At 39.6% G+C, this 24,064-nt stretch overlaps 1 protein-coding gene across 5 annotated transcripts; it reads left to right on the top strand.

The window, feature by feature from the left end:
• The first annotated feature begins 183 nt into the window (after positions 1-183).
• On the top strand, positions 184-22,988 carry YPEL1 (yippee like 1). Of its 5 annotated transcripts, XR_012625686.1 has the most exons (7): positions 184-596; positions 4,409-4,691; positions 15,941-15,984; positions 17,422-17,530; positions 18,511-18,783; positions 21,917-22,024; positions 22,877-22,988. XR_012625686.1 is itself a non-coding variant. In XM_074844647.1 (5 exons), exons 2-5 carry the CDS (start codon positions 4,575-4,577, stop codon positions 18,598-18,600), a joined length of 360 nt encoding a protein of 119 aa, XP_074700748.1. In that variant the 5' UTR covers positions 184-596; positions 4,409-4,574; the 3' UTR covers positions 18,601-22,988. The 5 variants fall into 5 exon arrangements, 1 of the variants encoding a protein (XP_074700748.1); XR_012625684.1 differs by having other exon boundaries at positions 18,511-18,742; positions 21,917-22,988; XR_012625683.1 differs by having other exon boundaries at positions 21,917-22,988.
• The last annotated feature ends 1,076 nt before the right edge of the window (positions 22,989-24,064 follow it).

Genomic DNA, 24,064 nt, shown 5'->3' with positions numbered 1-24,064 from the left:
GGCCCGCGGGGGCGGGGCGAAAGAGGGGGCGGAGCCAAACCGTCGCCGCTCGCCCCACCCCCGAACCGCCCCCCGCCGCCACCACAAAGGCAGGGGGCGGAGCGCCACGCGCCCCCCGCGGCGGGCGCCGCCGCTCCTTCTCCCGCCCCCAGGGGGCGGGGCGGGCGCGAGGGCGCGCGCGCGCGCGCCGTGATTGGCTGCCGGCGGCGGTGGGAGCGGGTTTAACGGCCGCAGCACCCCCGGGCCGGGGGAAAACAAAACAAAGGCGGCGGCGGGCGGGCGGGAGCACAGCGCGGCGGCAGGATGCCTCGACCGCCCCTCGGCCCTCAGGGCAGGAGACGCGCGCCCAGCCCCCGCCTATGACCCCTGGCCGCCGCCGAGAAGGTACCTTCGAGGCGAGGGAAGCCGCTCCCCCCCTCCCCGCGCCTCCCCTCTTTGTGTTTCGGTGAGGGCCCGGCGCTGAGCCCTCGCTGGCCGCCGCGTGAGGACCGGGGGTCCCGTCTTCCCCTCCTGCCCTTGCCCCTGAGGGAAGGGGGCCCGGGGGTTCGCTGCTGCTCGGAGTCCGGGCTGGGGAGCGGAGCCGGCGCGGTGCAGCGGTGAGTACCGAAGCGCGCGAGAAGCCGGCCACTCTCCGTTTTGCTGGAATTTTTTTTGGGGGGGACACGACGACACGGGCGGGGAGGCGGCTTCGAAAGGAGCCCCGCGTTGCACCCCTGGCCGGGGGGGCCGCGGTTTCCTGTGTGCGCGGGGCGGGGGGCCGCCAAGGCAACTTTGCTGGCGGGAGGAGGGCTCGGGCGCTATTTTTAGCGCCTGGAAATGACGGCAGCGCTGCCTGCCTGTAGCCTCCTCGTTACAGGGCGGGTGGCGATGGTTTACATAATGGGGGGGGGGGCGGGCGAGGCTGAGCTCGGAGAGAAGGGGTCCGGTGGGTTCCCGTCTCGCTCCCTTCCGCCCTGCGAGGGCCCCAGGGGCGGTGTGGCGGCTCCCTGCTCGGGGTCCGTCGGGGACGGAGCCGGCGGGCTGAGAGCTGGCCCGTGGTCGGGTGGCCGCGCACGGCTGTTCCGCGGCGGGCTGGGGGAAACGAGCCGTTGTCCTGCGGTGATCGCTGCGAGGGGGGAGAGAAAAGGCAACGGCGTCGCCCGCCGCGGCGGCTTTGTGCTCCGGCGTGAGAGGGGAAAAGGTTTAAACGTGCACGGAGCAGCCGCTCCCTCCCGGCAGGGAAACCGAGTCTCTGCCGGTAACTTTCTCCTCGCATCTTTTTTCCTTTTATTTCTCGGTATCTAAAGTGAAAATGAGGCTCCTGTGTCTCCGTCTTGAACTGAGGTTTTTCCCTGCTGGAGTAACCAAATCGCAGCTTACTAGGAGTGCGTGTAAGGCTTTGTCCGGCTTCGTGGAGCTAGTCAAAGACTCTTAAGCTTATTTTTGTGTCACCCTTTTATTTTTGAGCCCACAAACAATGACGGAGAGGCTAATTTCTTACACGTTTTATGTCTTAATACGCTTGTGTGTGGTTCCAGGCAGCGGTGTGAAAATCCCCACGCAGACAAGGCAAGCCTTTCCTTGCCGGTGCCCGGTAGGCAGCTCCTTCGGCGGAGCGGGTCCCCGGACCGCCCCGTGCCCGCTGCCCGCCGGCCGCCCCCCCGCCACGCTTATCGGGGTGTTTGTTTACACATCCGGGAACCGCGCGGGGCGGGGCCACCCCCCGCCCCATTGGCCGCTCGGCGCCCTTCCCCGGTGACGTCACAGATGCGGGCGGCGGGACGGGGCTGTTAATGGTTCATCCGCCCCTGGCACCGGCCTTTGGCTCTCGGGGGCGGCCCCGGGAGCGCGGTCCCGCTCGGGGGTGGGGCCGGGCCTGCGGGCGGGCCGCTCGGGCAGCGGGCCGGGGACAGGCCGCTGCGGCCCGAGCGGGGAGGGCGAGGAGATCTGCTGGTCGGGCTCCTGCTGCCGGCTGGGCGGGGGTTAGTGCTTCAGAGGTTCCTGTTGGTTCTAGACTGGGAGGTGCAAATACAAGTCACCCGAAAACAGGGTCTGAGCAGCCATTTAGGCTTCATTTTGCAATTTCTTTCAAATCTTCAGGAAACCTAGCTGTCATGTGCATGACCGAAGCACAGACTGTGCTGTTGTCTGAGAGTAAGAACGAAATAGTTGCCTCAGGTTTCTACACAGCCTTCCACAAGATACTGAACAGCAGCTGTGAAACCTGCTACTGCTGATAAGAGTGAAGTGAGACTGGATTTATTCTCCATTACTAGAGCAACTACGAAATGGTTCATGTTTTGAATCTTGCCTTTAGCATCACAAAGCAACAAGCTCTGTGGCTCTTATGGTGTATATCAAACACCTAGGATTGCCCTCATTTTGAAGAGAGCAATATCAAATACACTTTTGTCAAAAGAGCTTTGGAATTCTTTAGTTTATGCAGTTGAGCCTGAAAGAGCCCAGATTGCCTTTAGAAGTGTGAGTTAAAACTTGCTGAACTTCTGCAAGCATTGAACTCGCGTTTCAGTTACTGATCGAAAGGGTCTAATCCAGAGTTTGGAACGTCTTCGCTTTAGGTGCCTTTCATTCTGAAACCTTGGGGGTTCTTTTCCATTTCTGTGAACCTAAATAGGATCTGTATCTTTCCAACATTGAGGTCAATTGGGGAATTTAAAGGGAAACCTCATTTTTAACTTCCAGGACTTTATTTCTTGTGTTGTCTTTCTCCTATAATCTGTTACCTAATAAATATGACTTAATATCCAGCTGTTCTACAGAAGCAAGATCTTTTCTCCAAACACTGAAATCATTCTTCCCTTTACAATTAAATTATCTTGGGACAATAGGTATATAATATTTAAATTACTGTATTAATAGTTCTACTCTTCATGCTAACTGTGTTAATATTTCAAACATATTCATGTATTCCTTATCAAATTTGTTTTCTTTTTCTGTGACTTAACAGAAGTCCAATCATTCTGATGCATAGATATGTGCTTTGGATGGCAACTTGTTCTCATTGTTGCTTATTTTTTTGGATTGCATATGTTCTGCTACATGTCTTGTTTGTGGTTTATCTGTGTTTGTAATCCTTTGTTTAAGAAATTTTCTTGTAGCAAGTCCTTCAGTAGTTCTTGAATCTTTTCTCCTGCTGCAATCATAAGCTTCAGGTTAAGAAAAACTGAAACAAAACCCTTTAAATCTTGCTGTGGCTGTCTCTTGTGCTAGGCCTGCTGTACAGATTACTTTCTCAAGACTTCTTTTGAAGCACAGTGACTGCTTCCTATAAACAATCTTTAATTTATGTGGCTTTCATTATCTGCTCTATTTGTATTACTAGTATCCTACTGCTAGAAGAGTGGTTAACTGCTGCCCTGCACACAGTTTACAACTGTGATAAGTGTTTTGCATGCTAGTTTTAATAGCTGGATCAAGATACTGTAAATTCTTTATATTGGCTCTCATTTCTGTGTTTGTGCTATTGACCTACTCTGTCAGTCATCTGATAGCTGATGACATAAGTGACTGTGCAGTGTTCATGTTTGGATTGCTCATTAGCTTGACGCATATAGTGTGGTAACTGATGGCCTTTGACAGATCAGTAGATGGTGTTATGAATATTTAGAATCTGTAATTTTGAGGCAAACTCTAAAAAAGGCTTGCTTTCCAGCATAGCAGGAAGGTCTGGCCTTCTCTGTGCATGTAATGTCTCTTAAAGGCACTCTGAGGATTAAGAATGCAATTGGGTGTTCTCTGTGTAGAATTTGGCTTTTATCTGTGATTTTTTTGGTAGCATCCATTAAGACTATTCTGGTAGAGTGGGGAAGTATCTAACTAGGTTTGATCAGAACACTAGTCAAAAAGGCCTCTGCCTAAAGGCATAGTTCTGCTGAGCTCAAATGAGGAGGTATGGATCCCTGAGTAGGGTGACAGCATCTTACTTGGTATTTCACTTAAAGCCAGATGTGATACAGCAAGATTTTTGCTGAAAGCTGAAGTGCAAATATCTATTGTATGTTTATTGGATGTGGCAGGTGTTTTCCAAGATGTCTTGTCACTTGCTATATTGGAACTGACCACTGGAACTTCAAAGACAATTCACTTTCTCTAATCCCCTGCTTTTTGCTGTGATTTTCTGTGTGGAGGTCTTAGAGTATACCTGGTATATTAGAAAGTGCTCGTGTTTCATGGAGGACTGTTTAAATCTCTTTTGTTAGAAGTGTGATGGAGTAGAAGCCACTAGTGGAACAGAACTGCTCGTTGCTGTGTCGAATGGAACTTGATTTGTGCAGCTTCATAGAAGGGGCCTGCAGTGCAGCCAGGCATTTGCTCCAAATAACACCTTGCTTTGTCTAAAATTGTTGAATAACAAGTTTATTCTGGCTTTGTTGTAATCTGCTAATTGTTCTGCTCTTTTCACTTACAGGTTGTGACTGTTTCTCTTCTGTCACTTGTGTGGAAAGTGCCACACACACTCCAGAACAACAACGGCTTTTGCTTGCATATTCCAGTGTTTCTTTTGTCAGCGAGTTCAGCAAAGTTGTAATTCTTCAAGTGCCAGCCCTGAGCTGAGTGAGGAGCCACCAGCAGAGATGGTAAAAATGACAAAATCAAAAACGTTCCAGGCTTACCTGCCAAACTGTCATCGAACCTACAGCTGTATCCACTGCAGAGCCCATCTAGCCAATCATGATGAATTGATCTCCAAGGCAAGTGGTTTGTTTAGAGACCTCATGAATTATTTCTTAACCAAAATGGTTATCACTGTATCACTGCTCCCAGTAGATAAGGGATGCAAATTGATGCATACTTCAGAGCATCTTCCCTGGGTTCACTCTTGGGTCATACATGTTGTGTACTGAGGACTGGATATATTCTGGAAACTTTTCAATGTGACATAAAGGCTGATCTAATGTATTCCACATATTGACAACCTCTGTCTACTGTCAGGTAGGTACTATTTGTGAGCTGTCATATCTGAAGTCTGCTAAGGAATGTCAGAAGAAAACATGGATCTCTGGGTAGGGAAATTATTCTGGTTATGTTTATTTCCGATAAAGATTTTTGACTCTGAAGGTCACAAAACTGTCTGTTTCCAGAATGTTCCACTTCTATTATGGAATCTGTAAACACATTTACTTCTGCTGTAATCCAGTTCCTAAGGAATATGATTAGCCACAGATGTTCAAAATAGTTGGACTGTCTAAACTTAAGCTTAGAGGATGTGTGGATCCTTGAAAAAGGCTAGGCCCATCCTTACCTGTTTCTGGAAGAAACCAAGATTTTTGATGTAATACATAGAAAAACTTGAAGTTTGGGATAAATACTTGCCAGACTGTTTCATTCTTTGCTTCAAATAAGCTCCTGATGAATTTGCTCTTAATGGTGTCCTGGAGAAAACACTTCAGTTACCTTTCAGACCTCTTAATACAAATTGCTTTCTATATAACTGTTTTGTCAAATAAAATGCTTAGTGTCAAACCCTTTATAACTAATTTTCTGTTGCTTCTGCCTGTTTGTATCTTCAGCAGCGCTGAAGAGATGGTGGGGAGGGTGTGAGAATGCTGCTACTTCTGAATTGAGATTTTCTTTGGGTGAGGAGGGAGTATACCTGCTTGCTTATCCCTTAGAGGGTTATCAGGAAATAATGGGGTTTTCCCCATGCCATTTTTCTTGTTACTGATCTTTGATCTTTGTTTAGATCTCAAGACAACTTTCTGGTTCAAATAGTAAAATTGGGGATGGTTCTTGGAAGTGTTGCTTATTGCTTGCTTGCTTCTGCTCTGCTTTTAGTCTCTCCCCATAAAAAATTCTTTCTGCAGCTTAGTACATGTATTGAGGCATGGAACTGCAAATGTGACATACGAAATGTGAAACAGTGAGCTACCTACATATATAGAATGATGTGAAGAAATTAAGAGGGAGGACTTGTTTTACTTGTATCAAGGTGAAAAATGTTCCTCACTTTCATTATAGTGACTAATCTTACTTTGTTTTAAGGTCAGCAAAAACAGGAGAGTTATTCAAATAGTAATGTGAATGCATTTGAATTTCATTTGTTGCCATGTTGACTTCAGAATTTGAATATAAGGGGTCTTTTTGGAAACACTGGTTTCTAAATTACAAGCAATCATAGCTTCATTATTCACTACATGTTCTGGGCCAAAAACTAGTGGGAGGGGTTAATCTTTCCTGAACTTCAGGTTGTAGATGCCTACAGGAAGAATGAAACTTTGCTAGCTCTTGTCTCTTGAGATGTATAGATTCATTGAGACAATGTAGTCCAAGCACACATACTTAATAGGAAGTTCTTCTTTTAGTGGACTTAGATGTTGCATGTCAACTAAACTGGCACAGTTACCACATGAGCTGGCTGTTCTCCAAGGTCTCGGGAATTTTGGTCAACAGAGTATTTTAAATAAGTTCTTAAGCAAATTGCATGTTCATATTACAGCTTCATAAATAATTTCAAACATTAAAAAAACATGTTCAATTCAAAGAACATGGAGAACTCTAATCTAGTAAATGCAAATACTTATTTCTAAGTTGTTTCTGATGGTGTTGGGAAGGGTGTTAGATATGGCTTCTGCTTTATTTTTGGCTTCCATAATTTTCAGTGAAGACACCTTACAAAAGTTTCTGTACTTTCAGGTTGACCATGTGTTTATTTGACAGTTGATCCATATTCTGTCAACTTAAGATTTATTGATGGTATTTTATTGTTTAAGTCTGTGTGATAATGAGAAATATATTTAAATCTGAGGTGTATCTTTTTGTATGTTTGTAAAATAAAAAGAACATTTCTCATCTATTGTACTTGTATTTGGAACATAGCTTTAAAAAAACTCACCCTTCTTTAAGCTTAACTTGTATATATTCCAACATTGGAGAAGTTCTTCTGATGGAAACAACTGCAAAGCAATAGACACACTTGGATCATTAAAAATTAGTGCTGTCCTGGGGGGTGGCAGGGAAAGTGCTGGGAGGAAATAAGATTTGATTTGGTTTAAATGAAAACACAGGTTAACATGGAAAATAACTGAAGAAATATCCTGGACAACACTTGTAGACAGAACTGTAAAAGGACTAACAGATGAGTGTACCTCAGAACTGGTGTTTTATATTAATCTTTTTTCTGAAGTTCTCTTAAAGTGCTTTCATTGATGCATGTTATGTGCAATGAACTTAAGTCAGAGAGGTGGGTTTTTTACTTATACTAACAATATATAGAATCCTAGTTACTATATCTATCCAGCTGCTGCAAAAATACTTAACCTGAGGGTAGCAAGTTGATTCTATACCATCTGAGGTTAACTAAGAACAGGGCAGTTCCTGTGCTGTTTGGGATTTATTGATGGAGCAGAGAAGGGGACTACTCAACCACATTGCCTCCACCCCCACCTTGCTTAAGCTCTGTGTAACACTTATTAAATACAATTTTTGTTCAAGATTGTCTCACTTTTTCTTCCAAATGCTTACTCTACAATCTCACTCCAGAACCTTAGTGCCACAAATACTCTTCAGCAGATAAAGGCAAACAGTATTTGATACCTAACTGTAACTGCTTCATGTGGGTGTCGTTGTCCACCACCTTTCCTGGGTACATGGTGGTTGCCGCTGCTGCCTTCTGTGTGGTTGGGGAAAAGAGCCTGAATACATGGTGCACTCTTAATTTAAAGCAGCTACAACTAGCTTTCTAATGTGCTTTGAGGTATAAGCAGTTGTTATGCCTGACGCTATAATGTTATCAACTCCAAGATGAAAAGATAAGCTGTGCTATGAAATGAGTGGTGTTTCTCTTAAATGTTGGTCTGTCATGGAAAAGTAGAGTGCTGCATATTTCTGTCAATCATCGTTTTGATTCTGGTCCTCGGAATACTAGACTTCAATACAGATTTGCAGTTCTGCTTTTGAGAACTGTTGATGCCACTTGTCTGACAAGGATGGCAGTGTACACGAATCACCTTTTCATTTTATTTCTGTTCTGTTTGAGCAGCAGGATCTCTTTCTTGCCTTAGAATTAATCATCAGGCTCTTTTTTTTTTTCCTTATGCCCTTGCTGGTGATAAAATGGCAACTGAGAGTCTTGGCAATGGCTTAGAAGTAAGAATGCAGACTAATAAGAGTATAAAAATGTGCTACCTGCACAAGTGAATTCATTGTTGTCTGCAGCTTTAGTTTTCTCTGCAGCTATGAAAGGACTCAATGTGTTGCCTAGTGTTGAAATCAACTTGGATGTTGGTGATTAGAGTGTATATTTCTAGATATTTTGACTCTATAACCTTATGTTTTCTGTGTCTAGAGAGGAACTTGGGGAAAAGGGGAGGAATGGGAAGAAGGTCCATAGAAAACAAGTCCCAAACTAGGAGGTCATCAGCAGTAGACATGTTGACAAACATTAGTCTGTACAGCTGAACACATGCACACATTAATGAACAGTTGCCTTAATAATTTATAATGCCAATCATCTTGGGGAAAACACTGATTTGAAGGATACATAATAAGAGAACTAACAAACTGTAGATGACTTAATTGAAATAAGTGTGACTTTGAAGTGGTGTTAGGTAGATCTTAACGGTGCAAATCAGTAGTGTCTAACAAGTCTGCGAGTGCAGGATTTTCTGTTTCTTTGGCAAAGACTACAAAGTGAATGTTAAACATCTAAAAAAAAATACTATTGGGAGTATACCAGTCTTCACTGCACTGGGGGACAGAGGACAGGGGGAGAACCTGCAGCTTCTTTTTTTTCTTTAAAGAATCAAAGGGATATTTTTAGAATCATATCCTACTATGACTACAGGCACAGAAGAGAATTAACCTCTATCAGCAAGTAATCACAGGCTTTAATAAAGAGCAAGACAAAAAATTGGTGCCATAGGAGGCATTTGTTGGATTTAAAATGTTCAAATAGCGCACAAAAACCAACCTAACAGTATATGGTAATAATTCAAAAAATACCAACAATTTAAAAAATTGTTTGAGGGAAAACCTCTACAAGACAATTTGAAAACTGGGGGAAGTTGCCACTTGTGTGGCCTGTGAAAAAAGTTATATCTACGTTGCTCTTAAAGTGATTCTAAAATAAGTTTTGTGAAAGGCTTAACTGAAAGAGCTTTCTTTGGATTTGTTTGTAAATGGTAGAAAATGTGCAGAGATTATTAGCGCTATTTAATTTTATAGGAGACAAGTTTTACTTGAAGAGCATAAGTTCCAAAGCACTTGACAATGGCTTGTACCCACTAAGTTCCAGTAATTGTTTAGAAATTCAGGCACAGTCCAACAAATTACAAAGAAATACAAGTACCTAATAGAAATCTTGGAACCTAGTGGATATATTGCGAAGCATAATGCTTTGTTACTCAAGGCAGACCTGCTTGAAAGACTGTTGAATTGTCTTACAACGTGCCTTAATGCTGGGGATGGAGGAAAATCTGAATTATTTTGTATAGATGCCTGTATAAATACTGTCACTTTCTTCTGTCTCGTTCATTGCAAAGCATTTCTGACCAGAGGGGGAAAAAGTCATATGAAGTCACAGACAAGACTAGATGTGTCAATATTTTCAAGAACAAGTTCTGCATAAAGGTATATATATGTAACTGTCATTGACTTCACTGGGAAATCCTTTCACCTTATGGGTAAAAGAACAGTCTTGGTGACTAAATTTGGTTCTCCAAGGCATTTGGTATGTCTGCTATTATATTATCGATGAGAAGGAAAAGTCTTCAGCTTAAATAGATGCCAAAGCATTTTAAGCCTTGCTTAGCAATCCGTGTTTTTGTCCTCCACTGTTTAACTGATGAGTTCAAGAGGAATTTTTTCAAGTGCTTGTTGTCTTTAAGTAAAAAATGCTGTTCTTAGCTTGATTCAGTTTGGTAATCCCCCTTTGCTTATGCTATAAGAAGTACTTGGAAAGATACTTGGGCCTGTTGTATGCTTGAAGGCCATTTTTGTTCCCTGCTGAAAAAGTTGAGAATGGGCCTAATTTCATAAATATTCTGGTGATAATTTTTTTCTCTTAAGAGGCTTCTAGTTTTTTGGGTTCTGTTTTTTTTCCTCTTGGGGGAACAATCTAGTTTTTGGAAGAGAAGCAATCTTTGGAAAACATCCAAGAATAGATTTAAAGGCTTAAAGGAGCTGGAAAATGTGCAAGGGAAGTGTTCTACTCTACGGGTGTTTTGACATAATTATTTCTGAAATACATTCAAGATGCTGTATAACTGTCCTGCCTGACAAAGTCTTCACTTCAGGAAATATCATTTGCCAAATCTGCAGGCATGCAGTTTTTTGGGGTGGAATTTTTTAAGGTTATTCGTTACATACTGAACTTTATAACTTGCTTTATTAAAATCAGTAAATAATTGAATAAAAATATACTTTGAAAAATTTTTTTAAATACTTATCATGGAGTCATCTAGAATTTGCCTAGTAAGTAGCTGAGCAGCATTATCTCTCGTTCTCTGGAGTATTGAGGAGTTGGATCTGAGAGAAATATCAAATGGAACAAATCTTGGTTTTCCCTGATAATTTTTTTTTGTCGGTAGCTTATGTTGAATTAAATTTTCTAAATTAATTTTGCAAATCTTGAAGTGACAGGATATCCTTACAGTCTCTGATGCATCTTACTGAGAAGTCATTTCAGTCATCAGAGCACCTGTATGTGTTTCTGGTTTACTTAACAATACTGCCCCTAAGAATACTGTCTTCTGAATTAGTAATATTTATTTGAATTGCATATTGGTTCACAATACTAATTCAGGTTGATCTATCTTAGCTTGTAAAGTGAACTCTGGCAAATGAAAGGAAACTCAATAAAATGAAACAAAAAACCACTTATGGACTTCTTTCATTTCCATTCTTTAAAATGATTTTTTTGTGTTACGAGTAGCTTGCAAGCTGTGCTTAAGAAAGCTACTGTTAATGGCATTCTGACTTGCTTATAATAATGCCTGCCGCAACTTTAATACGTGCTAAGGTGGCACTTTCTCTGGATGTTTTCTGTGGAGCATGATCTCTAGCCATGCAATCTAATCCCATCTGTGGGGAATAATTAATTACATAAGCTTTTTTGTAGCTTCCCTTCCCCCACCCATGCCCTTAGGTTTGCCTTAGGGCAGTAAATACATGTTCTGCTTAACTGATACTTCCTTTTCTCCTGGGTAAACCAGCTAATCCTGGGGTTAGAGGTAATGACAGGTTTAACTTAGAAGCATAGATCATACCTAATTCTGCAGGTATGTACTAGTGTGTAAGTGAAACATCTATAAAGTTTCTTTACTACAAAATGTGTTGATGACTGAGGTCTGTCAGATGACTTGAAAAGATCATAATACCAAACTATTCTCTCAGTTGACCTTAGTAAAGTTCCTAAGCGCAATTGAACAGTTTTGCTTACGCTATCAGACATTCTAGATACAACTGTGCTGAAACAAGAAAAAATTTTGGATCTTGTAGATCTTCCTGTAGGAATGGACGGCTAGTCAAATATGTGAATTTTCTAGGGGAAAATTTAACTCATAAATGAATACAATATTATTAATTGAGGATCATGAGAAGGCAGACTTAAAACTGTTTTAACTGTGAATAAATTGTCCAGCCTCTAAGTAAAAATCCTGGTTTTGATGTGAGTCATTATTGATGAGAGTTGATCACATTTACCACTATCTTCTAATTCCTCTCTACTGGGTAAGGCATATATTTAAGACTCAGTACAATATTCTGTTTTAGTTATGATTTATGTATAGTGCTAGCAATCTTGGAAGCACAGAACAAATCTTGCAAAGTAAAAGTTTGTGTTTGCATAGGTGGTGTTTGTTCTGTAGAAGAAGTTTTTCTGGAGACTGGTTTGAACAGTTATGCCTGTTAGTCCTTGACACTGCCATTTAAAATATTCTTTTTCATTTCCTTTGGGGAGTTGACACACAAGGCGTTTAACCTGTCAGTCTCTTAAAATTCGTATCAGTATAACTAATTCATACAGTGCAGAGTGTGAGAAACTTAGTGCTGGTAAAAACGAATGTTTGTTCAGTATTAATTTTTTTCTGGTTATGCAAAATACTCAGTTTCTAGCCAAGTTACAAGCTTAGCAGGCAGTTCAAGTGCCGAAATGGACTGTCCTCTTTTCATTTCTAGTAATAGGATGCATCAGGAAGTAGAGCTCTGATAATAAATCTTTCTTATACCTGTTAGTAGGTGGAACCCTACATGCTAATCAATATTCTGTGGTCAAGAGAATGTATATGTGACAGATGTATACTGGGTTTTGCTGTTTGAATACAGTTTTTGGAAAAATATCTTCTGACCTATTCACGTGAATAAGAAACTATGGCTGCCAAGCTCTGACGAGTTAAGAAATTCATAAGAATTGAAGGGCACATGTTAAAAATTGGTATCTTTACAGTGCATTTACTTAAGTCAGTGTATGAGTTCCACATGGATGGACTGCAGATTATTAAAGTGCTCAGTGTCATACCGATGTTGTCGTTGGACACTTGATTTTAAAGGAAAGTCTGAGTTGTCTAGACCCAAGTTCTGTATTCCAGAACACAGTAACACAAGTTGCTACAGGTTGCTGTTATCTGTGAGTGACGTAAACATGGAGGAACTCACTTTTCGCAGCTGGGCAAAGAAACAATTGTTCTATGGCATGTAAATACAATATTTAGCCTCTAAACATGTGCGTAGGTAAGAAAGATGGTATCAAATGAATCAACCAAGCTCTGCTAGCAGGAAGCTAGAGAAGGTGGGAATGGAGGAGCTTTTCACAGTGGAATGTTTGTGAACAGATTTTCTGTCTAAAACCACTGCCCAGGAAAAGATTCTGTTTTGTGTTGCGTCTCCTTCCACTCTACCCTGGTAATCCTGAAAATGAGAAGGTAATGATGACAGCCATTTCTGAGGGGTAAAAAGCCTAGGACAGTACAGCATATTTAGGGCAACAAAGCAAAGGTTGCAAGAAAGAAAAGTCATCTTTAAAAATACATCAGGAAGAAAGGACAACTAAAGCAGTACTTTCCAACCTACGGCTTGTATTTCATTTGGCTAGAATTTTTTTTCAGTTTATGAAAGAAGAGAGGTGAAGAGCTTCATTTTCTGCTGTTCCTGGCATCCTGCTACTGGCCTCTACTTAATTTTGAGAAATGCATGGTCAAGGGAGAGCTTTTATTAGGTGATATTAAGTCAAGACTAAACGTAAGCCTGGCAGAAATAATTGCATAATGTAGTTCAAAAGGTCTCCTGACTATTCATTTGTTTTGGAGTATTTTTCTTCCCCAGCTAGCTGGGGAACTTCAAGTATGGCATATAAGTAGTTTAAGAAGTGATTGTGTAGGACCAGACAAAAAAACTCCCCCCATTAATTTGTATGCGATTGGCATGTCTAATTACATGTAAATAGAGAAACTAGCACGTGATTAACAGGAGAGTATTTCTTGGTGCAGTTTGAAAAAGGATTTGTGAATTCTGATTCACAACATTGAGTTTTTAAAGCAAAGAGAAATGGCTGCAACTTTTTTAGTTTAAGAATTTTTACAGTAGCTTAAAAATAATGGTCATCATGGCTTTGAAAGTTCTTTTTTGTAATTTTGTGTACATGGAACAAGGAAGTTCTAGTTTACTTCTTAATGAATAAGAGGAAAGAGGACCCTTAAAATGTTTCCTTTGCTTTTTTCTTAAATTTTGGGGTCGCGCAACTGTAGTTGTCTCTAAATTCATGTGTACTTGGCTTAGGCTAGTTACTCATTTGTTAATGGGCAGTTTTTGAGCGTATATACCTGAATAGTTTTTGTTTTCAACTGCAGTAAACATTCTCTGCATCGTTCTTGATCATGAGACACTGGCTTTAATTTGGAGAGCACTGCTTATTTTACAGAAACTACAGACTGTAGGTTCTGTACCATTCTGCCAGTTTTGTGATGCATGTTTAAGTATCTCAGGAGAACTGTACTAGTGAGGGTTTTTTTGTCTGTCTGTTTTAAAGGTAGGGGTAAGGATTACTTCCTGGCAGAGCTGTTCAGACTCTATGCTCAACTGAGTCTCTCCTTTCAGGGTCAGTCCTACCTGAAGTTTTAGCTTTCACTGTACTGCATAGCCTATCTTTTTTTCCTTGCCTTGTGAAAAATAAGACTTGCAGTTCTGGCTAATGGACAGAGAGTACCTTTTATTTTGTCTTTGCTATAGGTGAAGAAATATGTTCTGTCAATAAAAATCTCCATTTATTATTTTGGCAAACATTTAAAACAATTGTTACTAAAATATGAACGCCGTGAACTGTTAGGTAGAACTTCTCATCTTAAGGTGAGATTTTATGAGTAGCTAAGGGCTGTATGTAACTACACTGCCATCATTTCTACTTTGCAGTAGCTCAGTGTCATGAATTTCTTTTAATATTATTTGTTGCAGTATATAATGTGGTTAATGTTGGTCCAAAAGTGTTCATTTATATACATTTCCCTTTTACATCTTTTTTTGCAAACTGTTCTGAGTAAGTAGTTAAGATAACGACAGTTATTGGTGGTGTGTTGCTAATCATTAGACTGGCAAAAATATCTATTTTGGTGTCAAGTGACTTCTAATGATATAACTAAATATAACTAAATTGCAGAAGGGTCAATCTGCCTTATGGTTCCATGTTACTAAAACCATTCAAAAATGTTCCAGGTGAGATTTTTCCTTCCAAAAACCTTCCATGTTGATCTAATGTAGGTTTCAGAAAAGTTGGTCTTTGGTCTTTAATACTAGAACTGCAAGAATTCTTAAAAATGATTGTGCTTGCTCCTCAGCATGGATAAAATGGTTCATTTTGTTTTGAAGCATGTTAGGGAATGGAAATTCTGGAAAAAAAGAAATTCAAGATAGTCTAGGAACTTTTTTAAAATGGAATTTAGTATGGAAGAGAGAAAAAAGAAAAAATCCATCTCAGTGTGATCCTGTTTGAATGGTAAATAATGTCTATGTCTAAATTATCAAGTAATTCAATATAGAAGGAACAAATCAACAGATGAAAGCAGTGATGTGCCTTACATACATTTTGAATGTTTTACCTATGGCTGAGTCTAGTCTGCTCACAAGTTTTGCCAGTATGTTTGTAGCTCAAGGCTGTTTGATCATGTTTGATCTAACATAATGTTCAGGCCTTTATGTCGTCATTAACGTTTGTAGAGTGCATAGTAGAAGAGCTTCTGGTTTAGTTCAGTACAGAAGGAACAAAGATGTAGTTCACAGGCACTGAAACTGCTCTGCAAGCCAAACCAACCCCCAGTAAGCGTGGTTGATTAGGGGTTTTACTACAAAACTGTGCTACTGCTCTGAACTAAAACATTAATTTACATCCAGCTAAGAAAGTCTAACAGTCATCTTTTGTCCATAATCTATCAGGAATGTAAGAGATTTGAAAGCATAGGGCTGTGCTTGGGCATTTGATGATAACAGTAGTTTTATTAAAATAAAGCTGAGCTTATAAACTGATCAGATGCATTTCCCGAACAGAGTATGCTGGCTTTATGCTTGGTCCAGAATTTCACTGGTGTTACATCAAATGATGCAATGAAATTGAAATAAATCATCTTTTGGGTGCAGCGGGAGAGAACAGGGGAGATGGAAATAATTCTCTTTGAGTTAAAAGCAGATTATTTTAATTAGCATGAAGGATGTCTAGGAAAATGAGAATTGATACCTTGCAGAGGGGTAGGAAAAAGTATGTTTTGTTTGCATTATGGATGCCTTATTTTGAACAATAATACTTAACAACTTAAAATAGTTGCTGGGTAAAATAGTTGTGGGTAAAAGCTTTGCTGACCAGGATTTCCTATAAAGAATTGGTATAAAGTAATTTGCCTGAAATAGTTTATGTCTGTATTATGTTTATATGCTTACTAACACGCTATTTTGGGACTATTTTTTTGTTTGGTGGGGGTTTTCGTGTTTTTTAACAAGTGCAACTTTTTTTTTTTTAATGCAGTCCTTCCAGGGAAGCCAGGGACGAGCCTACCTCTTTAATTCTGTGTAAGTACGTTGTTATGGTTATGCACACTACCTACAGAGTGTAATTTTTCTGGTATGCTTCATAAGTGGAGAACAGTAGGAATTAATATTGCTGCACTTTGCCCTGTTCTTTTTAATGCTGGCTTTACTCACCAGCAATAGTTATTAAAGAGCTACTGAGTTGATTCGTAAGTATTCCTTTGCACATATTAGTTTATCTTATATTTTAAGTAATTCTGCTACTAGCTGAAAGTTGGGGGAGAGGGTGTTAATGTGAAATTCCTTTTGTGTACGTAATGGTAACTGTCTTGAGTAAGAGTTGCCATTCTGAGATACTCCAGAAGTCAAAAAAATAAATATTGTGATTGTAAATTTGCTTTAGACAACTCTGCTGTAGTCTAAAGAAGAATTTTCCAGTGTGATAGTTAGATACATTTACAGGTTAATGTTTCAGTAAACTGGGTACATCTTAAATGACCTTGAATATTGCAAATGTGCTAGAGGCAAAAGGTCTCTGTGATCTTATCAAGCCTAATATTTGCAATTTTAGGCACGTTCTAGCCATGATATAAGGCTCTTTGAATTTGCTAATGGATTTATTTTAAGTTTCTAATATGCAGGATTGCATTTTTGTCTTCATTTTTCAGCAGTTTATTGTGTTGGAGCATTTTGGAAAAAGAAATGCAGTTAAGTGTCTTAGTCTATTTTAGACCAGGATAATGGAACTATAACTGCAAAGGATTTGATTGCAGATCCTTGAAGTTCTTTTTATATATAGTCATTCAGTGGTGGCTTGAGACTTCTAGTATAATTGTAGTAGTAAGAATATGGTAATACAACAGCAAAAATGGCAATATTTTGTTCTTGTATATATAACTGTCTAAAAACTTGGTTTAGTCTTGCCTCATGTTTTCTGCATTGACTGTTGTTCATGAAAAAAACAAGCTTGATGCAGTACTTCACAGGATGTTTAGTTTTGATATTGCTGTTTTTCATCATGGCTTACTCTGCTGATCTGTAGGAAAGAAATATTTATGAGGCTTTTTCCTTGCTGCTATTTTGGAGTTGGTTCTAAATTCAGCTGTTGGTGCTGATTTACTGGTACAGACTTCCATTATAGAGGTCTCAAATTGGTTTTGAAGGAAAGCCCAAAACTGCAGCCGTGTCCAGTTACTGCTTAGTGTTCTGTTCTCTGAAAGTTTAAATATTTAGCCTGTCTTTGTTGATGGGAGTAAGTGGGCATTGCCAACAGTTTGCTGTTTAGACTAGCCACTTGAGAAACAAAAAACAAACCCCATTTTCCTTCCTGTCCTTCAGCTCAGTGTAACAGAGGAAGTTACTTTTGCAGCATTAGGCACTTTTTTTTAAACTATTTTTTGTCCTCTGGAGAAAAGGTGGGTAACAGGTAAGAAAAGAAACACTCTAGTGCAGTTGATGTAATTTCTTCTCTTTTTTCAGGGTAAATGTGGGCTGTGGTCCAGCAGAGGAGAGAGTTCTTCTGACAGGTTTACATGCTGTAGCAGATATCTATTGTGAAAACTGTAAAACCACTCTTGGATGGAAATACGTAAGCAATATACTTAAGTCTTTGATAAATGTTTATATGCTGAAGCACAGATATTTGAGTAGGCCATTGACTAGCACCTATACTGACAGTTTCAGTGAGTTAGCTCTAGTGCTTTTGCATATATCAGACTGTAAGACAGTTCTCCTGCTTTACATCTGCTGGAATGCTGTAGCAGGTAACTTTATTCTGGACTGCAAAACAAGCATGAACTACAGGTGTTATGACAGCTATCTAATACTTCTGTAACACCTTTTTGCAAGATTGCCAACCGCATACACTAAACTGGATGGAAGAAATTGTCAAAGTGGGTCTTTGTTTTCTTGGGTTGCAAGAGTTGGTTCATTAGCAAAAATACGAATTACAGTAAGTGGTACTGAGCATGTTTACGCTGCTTACAACTAATGTGAACTGGATTCTGTTGTTTGAAAAGTTACCTGTGCACTTGCACAGTTACCTGTAACACTAGCAGATGTGTTGCAAGTTTGATGTTTTGAAAATGTTAGATTCTGGGTATGTAGGATTTTCATTGATTCAGTATAGCTTCAGATCTTACGGAAAGAAGTTGTCCTAATGCATTCCCTCTGATGATGAAGATAGAGGAGATCTTTTGACAAGGTTCCAGTTCCCTCTTTCATTGCTTCTGGGAATAAGGAAACTAAACACACATAACATGCTATTTCCTAATCTTCACTTTTAAAAAAAAAAAGTATCAAAACTCCCTAAGCAGTGTGAGAACATGGGAAGTTCTAAAGCAGGATTTGTTTTGCAGTGGATCTGCTGATTCCACTTAGGAGGTTTACTCCTATTTCCTTCTCAGCCCTCTTCACCCTCTCTTTCCTCCCTCCCGCCCTTGATTTGGTGTAACCAATATGGGATGTTAACTGGAATGTCTCCACATTTGTATTTTTAATGCAAGTTTGATGTTTAAAATACTTAATTTCCCCAGCTTAATTCAGTGTCTTGTTTTTTATTCTTCCCAGGAACATGCTTTTGAGAGCAGTCAGAAATACAAAGAAGGAAAATTTATCATTGAACTTGCCCACATGATAAAAGACAATGGCTGGGAGTGAATTGTAACCTTTTTCCTTCTGTTTGGACAATATTCTGTGGAACATGCTTTACAAAGACTAACGCAAAGTAAAGGAAGAGCTTGGCTAGAGTGGCCCTGAGAATATCACTGAACTCTGAAACCTCACAAATGAGTAGTGTAGTGTAAGTGGCTATTTCAGGCCATGTTTGCCTTTTCTCCTTGTGTAAGTTCCCTCTTTTGTACATGTATTATTGTGTGAACAGTTGTTTTGGAACATTTTGGATGACCTTTTTCTAAACTCTCTCAAACTAGAGAAACAATTCACTAATTGAAAGCGGATTTTACTGGTTAGCATCTATCTCTGACCTATGCCTTCAATGCTACCTTCTGCTGTGCATGCTTCTTGCCTAAACACCTACACTCCAGTCCTGTAGAAGTTCTATATCTGAGCAGTCCGAAAGAATGTATGGGATGGGGTGCTTTTTTATATGTAGCAATTTCTGATGTGTTTGGCAGTGAAGAGGATGCAGTATTGTAGTTACTAATTTCTTTTTTAAATTTGAGTGTACCACAACCTATGTACATCTTGTAGGTGAATTGGTTAAAGGTACAGTGCTCACTTTAAAAAAAAAAAATTTCAATTTTTCAATTGCACTGACTGAAGTTAGCAGGTCTCAAGTTGTTAGGAAAGGTTATGCTAGAGGTTTTGTATCTTAATGAAATACCCTAGAAGGATTTTAAATCAATAATGCTATAGAATATGTTCATTTAAGACCAACATATTCCCTAAGGAGTTTGCTGGAAAAGAAATTTATAAAACTATAGCTTGCAAGATTAAAAAGGCAGAAAAATATATGCATCTTCTATTTTGGAAAAAAAAAATTAGTCGGTGTATTAAAAAAAAGTTTTGGTACTGTACCTTTGCCAGTAACAGGGACTTGTGCATAAGTAAAGTTTTATGGCTGGTTCCATGTAACTGTATAGTCCTAATGCACTGGACAAAGAGGTTGATATCAAGGAAACTTGTTGAAGTATTCTGCTTCTGCTACCTTTGAACAAAAATATTTATTTTTGTGAGAAATGGCCAGAGCCTATGACATGAAAATTAATATAGTACCTGTAGGCAAAGGAGGGGTAATAATAGGGAAGAGAAGTTTGTCTCAGTTTTTCATAAAGTAACAAGATAGTTTTTAAAACTTGGGGGTGGGGAAAGGGTTTCTTGGTTTGCTGGCTAAATCATCCCCAAGTACCTTTTTATAATAAAAATTTATATGAAACTCACCTTCTCTTCTGTTCTCGCGCTGTTTCTTAAATGGAATGAGTTGAGAAAAACTTCCGGAAAGTGTATGCACAATATTAGCTGTTGGTATCTGTGCATGCAAATTCTGAGCAACTGTGAAAGAAATGCTCTACATAAATTTGCTAACTTTATTTTCAAATTAAACAGTCTCTGAAAACTTTTTGTATTTTAATCTTTTTAATGCTTGAGGACAAAATGTTTGGAAAAAGAAAACCTTTAACACTACGTAAGTACTATAACTGAACAATATGGAAGCCTTGCAATACAAAATCATTTTCTCTCAATAACAATTCTAATATGGCACCTGCAAGATTAGTCATAGGTGCTGTTGCTGCTGTTACGTTTTTGGGAATCTCTGATAGGCTTTCTAAACTCTGCTGCACTTTAGAAATTTTGTCATACATGAAAAATTATGCCAATGGGTAGGGGCAATATGAATCTTTAAAACCAGCTTTCCGGTCTCTTTGTGGAGAGGAAGAGAGAGAAGAGAGTTTGCCTGTGTGTACACATTCTCTATGATGCAGGCTGGCTAAACTGCATTCAAGATGTAGTGATCTATAATTATGAATTAAAATGTAAGAATTAGAGAAGTAGTTAAAGCTGTTGGGTTTCAGTCCAGAGACCTGAGGTGGTACAGTCATGTTTAATCTGGATTTTGTGGCTTACACTTTACTACTTCATGTTCACATCAGGCTTCAAAGTCTCTTTTTTAACAATGTTAATGATGCAAGATGGGCTTTGGTGTTGCCTGTCTCTTGATCTTTTTGACCTGGAATTCTTGGGATTTTTTTTCCCTCCATTGTAATATATGTTGCCAACAAAGAAGGCAGTAAAACTTCTATCAGCAAAAAGTTTGTGTTGGCTTCAAAGTCCAGTTGCAATGTTGATGCTTGTGAACATGCTTACGTGAAGTTTGTGTATCTTTGGGCTTTTCATATTTCCTGGCTACAGGCTTGTTGAAGCAGTACACTGGACTGAACACAAAAGTAATGGCTGCTTTTCGGTAGAGAGTTGAAATTAAAGAAGATATGTAAAGTATTAAAGATTTTTCTCTCTAAAATTGGAGGTTTGGCTATCTCTTGTTAGTAAGTTAATGCTGTCTGTAACAGTCTGATTCTTACTTAGAAATTCAACCTCTTTCTTCAGTGCATTATTTATATTTCAAACTGGACATTTTCACCAAAACCTTAATTAACTTTGATGCCAAAGGTTGGGACTTCATCAAGTGCTTAGCACATAGAGCTTCAGACTACTGGCATAAAGAGTTAATGATCGGTATGTGATGTTTATGGCTTTTAAGAGAACCAAACAAAGCAATATTCTCTTTGGTCTTTTAAGAGTGGACGCTTAGAAGGAGTAAAGAGTAGAACTAGTACAGAAATTGCTATTTCATGCTGCCATGTAACAATTCTTGAGGCTCATTCTATTGAGGAGGGAATATGTGAGTTTTCTTCCTATGTTGCTTGGCAGCGTCAGTGATTATTTTCTCCCCTTGTAAAGATGTAGAGAGTTCTTGTTATTGGTTTTGGTGAAAGTAGAATCCAGATAGCAATGGCTGCTGGCTGATGTGAAGAGGTCAGTCTGGTCACTGAACCCTGCAGCAGTCATTTGAAAGAAAAATAAACTTACTTGAAAAAAAATTTTACTAAAGCATTTTCCCTCTAACCAATTTTTGTAATATATTAAAGATTATATTTAAAGTTTGTATGTGTTTGCTCTGGGCAAGTTTACTTCCCCTCCAACTTGAGCACTTTTGTTACTTGTACTGGTTATTTTTATTGTTGGTCTTAACATTTATTTTGTATTTTGTTTTTTATAAACTGTAACAAAAAGCTTTTGTGAACCTTTGTTTCTTGCTGGCTCTTTCTTGGACCAAATGAACTGACTATGAGCTGGCTTAGAAGAAATGTTCATTGGGATGCATAGGAATTTGCTAGCAAAAATGTACATGTATTGAGTTTTTTTCCTCTGAACCTCTAAAGCCACGCCTGTTCTAAAGTAATTGATCATCATTTGATGTGATTTTTAGTAATCTGACCACACATTCTCTATCTAGGTCCAAAATAATGGCTGTAACAATGGTGTTCCAGGACTGAGTCTGCCTCCAAACACTAGAGTTATCCTTTGGCTGGTCACTCCCAAGTACCTTTTTGATTATTAAAAGGTAATGCTGCCATCTATAAAAATCCAATTAAGTTGCAAACTTGCTGTGAAATAAGCTGCAGAATTTGGTGAGGGATTGCTGACAGATCAACCTAACTACTTCTGCTGTGTGCTTTTAGCAGTCTAGTAATCTCAATTTTATCTGCCAGTAAAAAGGGCCAGAATATGAATTTCCCTCGTTCATTGTAAGCTATACAATGACAAACCGTATTAATGAAGTTTGTTATAATTCCATCTTAATTTCCCCCTAGCACGGCCTAGTATAATGGCCAGTCTGAGTGGTGTGCCTTGCATGCTTGCTGTCTTTTGCAATCCATGGGACAGGAGGGGTAATAGAGTTTATGAAATTTCTTTGAATTAAAATCTGGCCTCAGAGGTTCTGACAAATAGTCATCACTGCACCCATAACTAAATGGTCATCCGTATTTCTTATTGGTGTGTCAAGTTAGTGCAAGAGTTCATGAATGCTCTGTACCATTTTTGGTGGACACGCTTCCCTCTGAGTAATGCTTGTAGAGCTTTTTCTGCACGCTCATCTCAGCAGTCAGGTTGCAACAGCAGTGACCTACAGTCTCTCAGACCAAATTTTGAACATCTCCATTCTTTGATAATGGTGGTGAGTGGAAGAAGCTGTCAAATTATTGTTAAACTTTTTGGACACTATTGTACTTCATTGAGACTCATGTTAAGCCAACCAGCAGTATAAACACTTACTGCAAAAGGGACAGACACTTCAGAGGTTTCTTTTAAAAGGACTGTTACAAATGGTTTAAGGCCTAAAGCATGAGTCGTAAATGGCAGTTGAGTTGTGCCTCATTGTTTCTTAAACTCTTTACAATGCTTTCTTTTACAGGTGACATGGCTGTGTTGCTGTTTTGTCCTAGCAATACTGTACATCATTTGTTGTTTCACTGTATTGTATCTACTTGAGGTATCACAATAAAAGCTTTCAATTGTTTTGTTGAGTTACTTGTTTTGTGCGATCTTTTCTTGCTAATTAAATTCTCCTGCTTTATCCTCTGATAAAGCCAGAGAGAAAAGCTAGTGCTCTTAGTTGCTCTTAAAAACTTCTAAATGTGGGTTGAATCTTATTTTTATGTGGTTTTAAGACTGCTACTAAACATTTGGTTTTTTCCTTTCACTAATCTTTCCAAAATACAGGAAGTTGTGTTGCTGCTTTCAGAGCTTTTGCTCATTTTGAGCCAATCATGGAATTCTCTTCAAAAAGGGAATGATTCTGTCCGCACCACAAAACTAACTTTCAGAGAAATTGAAGGAAGTGTGGGTGTGCTTTCTGTTGCATTATCTTGGTCATGTGTTGACCAGAGGAGCACTCTGAGCACAGTCACTCAATCTATTTCTGCTTTGGTTGGGAGGAACTTCTGTAGTTCCTCCAATGAGATTAACAGTCTTCTCATGTGTCAGTGGAGTTCAGGTCCCCGCTGTGAGTCAGTAACAAGGGAATGATGAAGATTGGTCTTCTCCATCCAAGAGCCCAGGTCATGGTGGGCTTCATACTGACTCAGATTTATTCCACCTGTGTATCTGCAGGAGGCAGTGTGCTGCTTGCATAGCTGTGAAGGACTCCCTTCAACATTCAAATATGAGCTTTTCCCTAAAGATCACACCCGTACATCACCAGATGTCCCTAGCAGCCAGCATGACCAGCTCTCAGATCCTCCAGTGGAAAATCTCTGTGCAAAACAGCAAGTTTGGTTAAGAAGGGATGATTAAGTAGGAGGGAGATGATTTCTGTGATAAGCTGGCTACTTTCCTACAGTAGTACCACTATGTGGTTTGTTCCTTTACAGCGAGGGGACACTTGGCTTATGTTCAGCCTGGTATCCACTGTAACCCCACAGGTCCTTTTCAGTTTGAAAATCCAGCCTATGGCACTCATTGATGATTTAGTAAATTGCTAGGCCAAGCAAAGCAATGTTTTCTCCTGAAGATTAATCTGAAGATGGTCATATTAATCTTAATGGTTGTGATTACAAAAACAAAGGTAAACTGGGACTTTATTATGAAAGGCTTCATGTCT

The sequence above is a fragment of the Strix aluco genome, chromosome 18, assembly GCF_031877795.1.
Source record: "Strix aluco isolate bStrAlu1 chromosome 18, bStrAlu1.hap1, whole genome shotgun sequence".
Classification (NCBI taxonomy): domain Eukaryota; kingdom Metazoa; phylum Chordata; class Aves; order Strigiformes; family Strigidae; genus Strix; species Strix aluco.
This window is presented reverse-complemented; position numbering and strand designations above follow the sequence as displayed.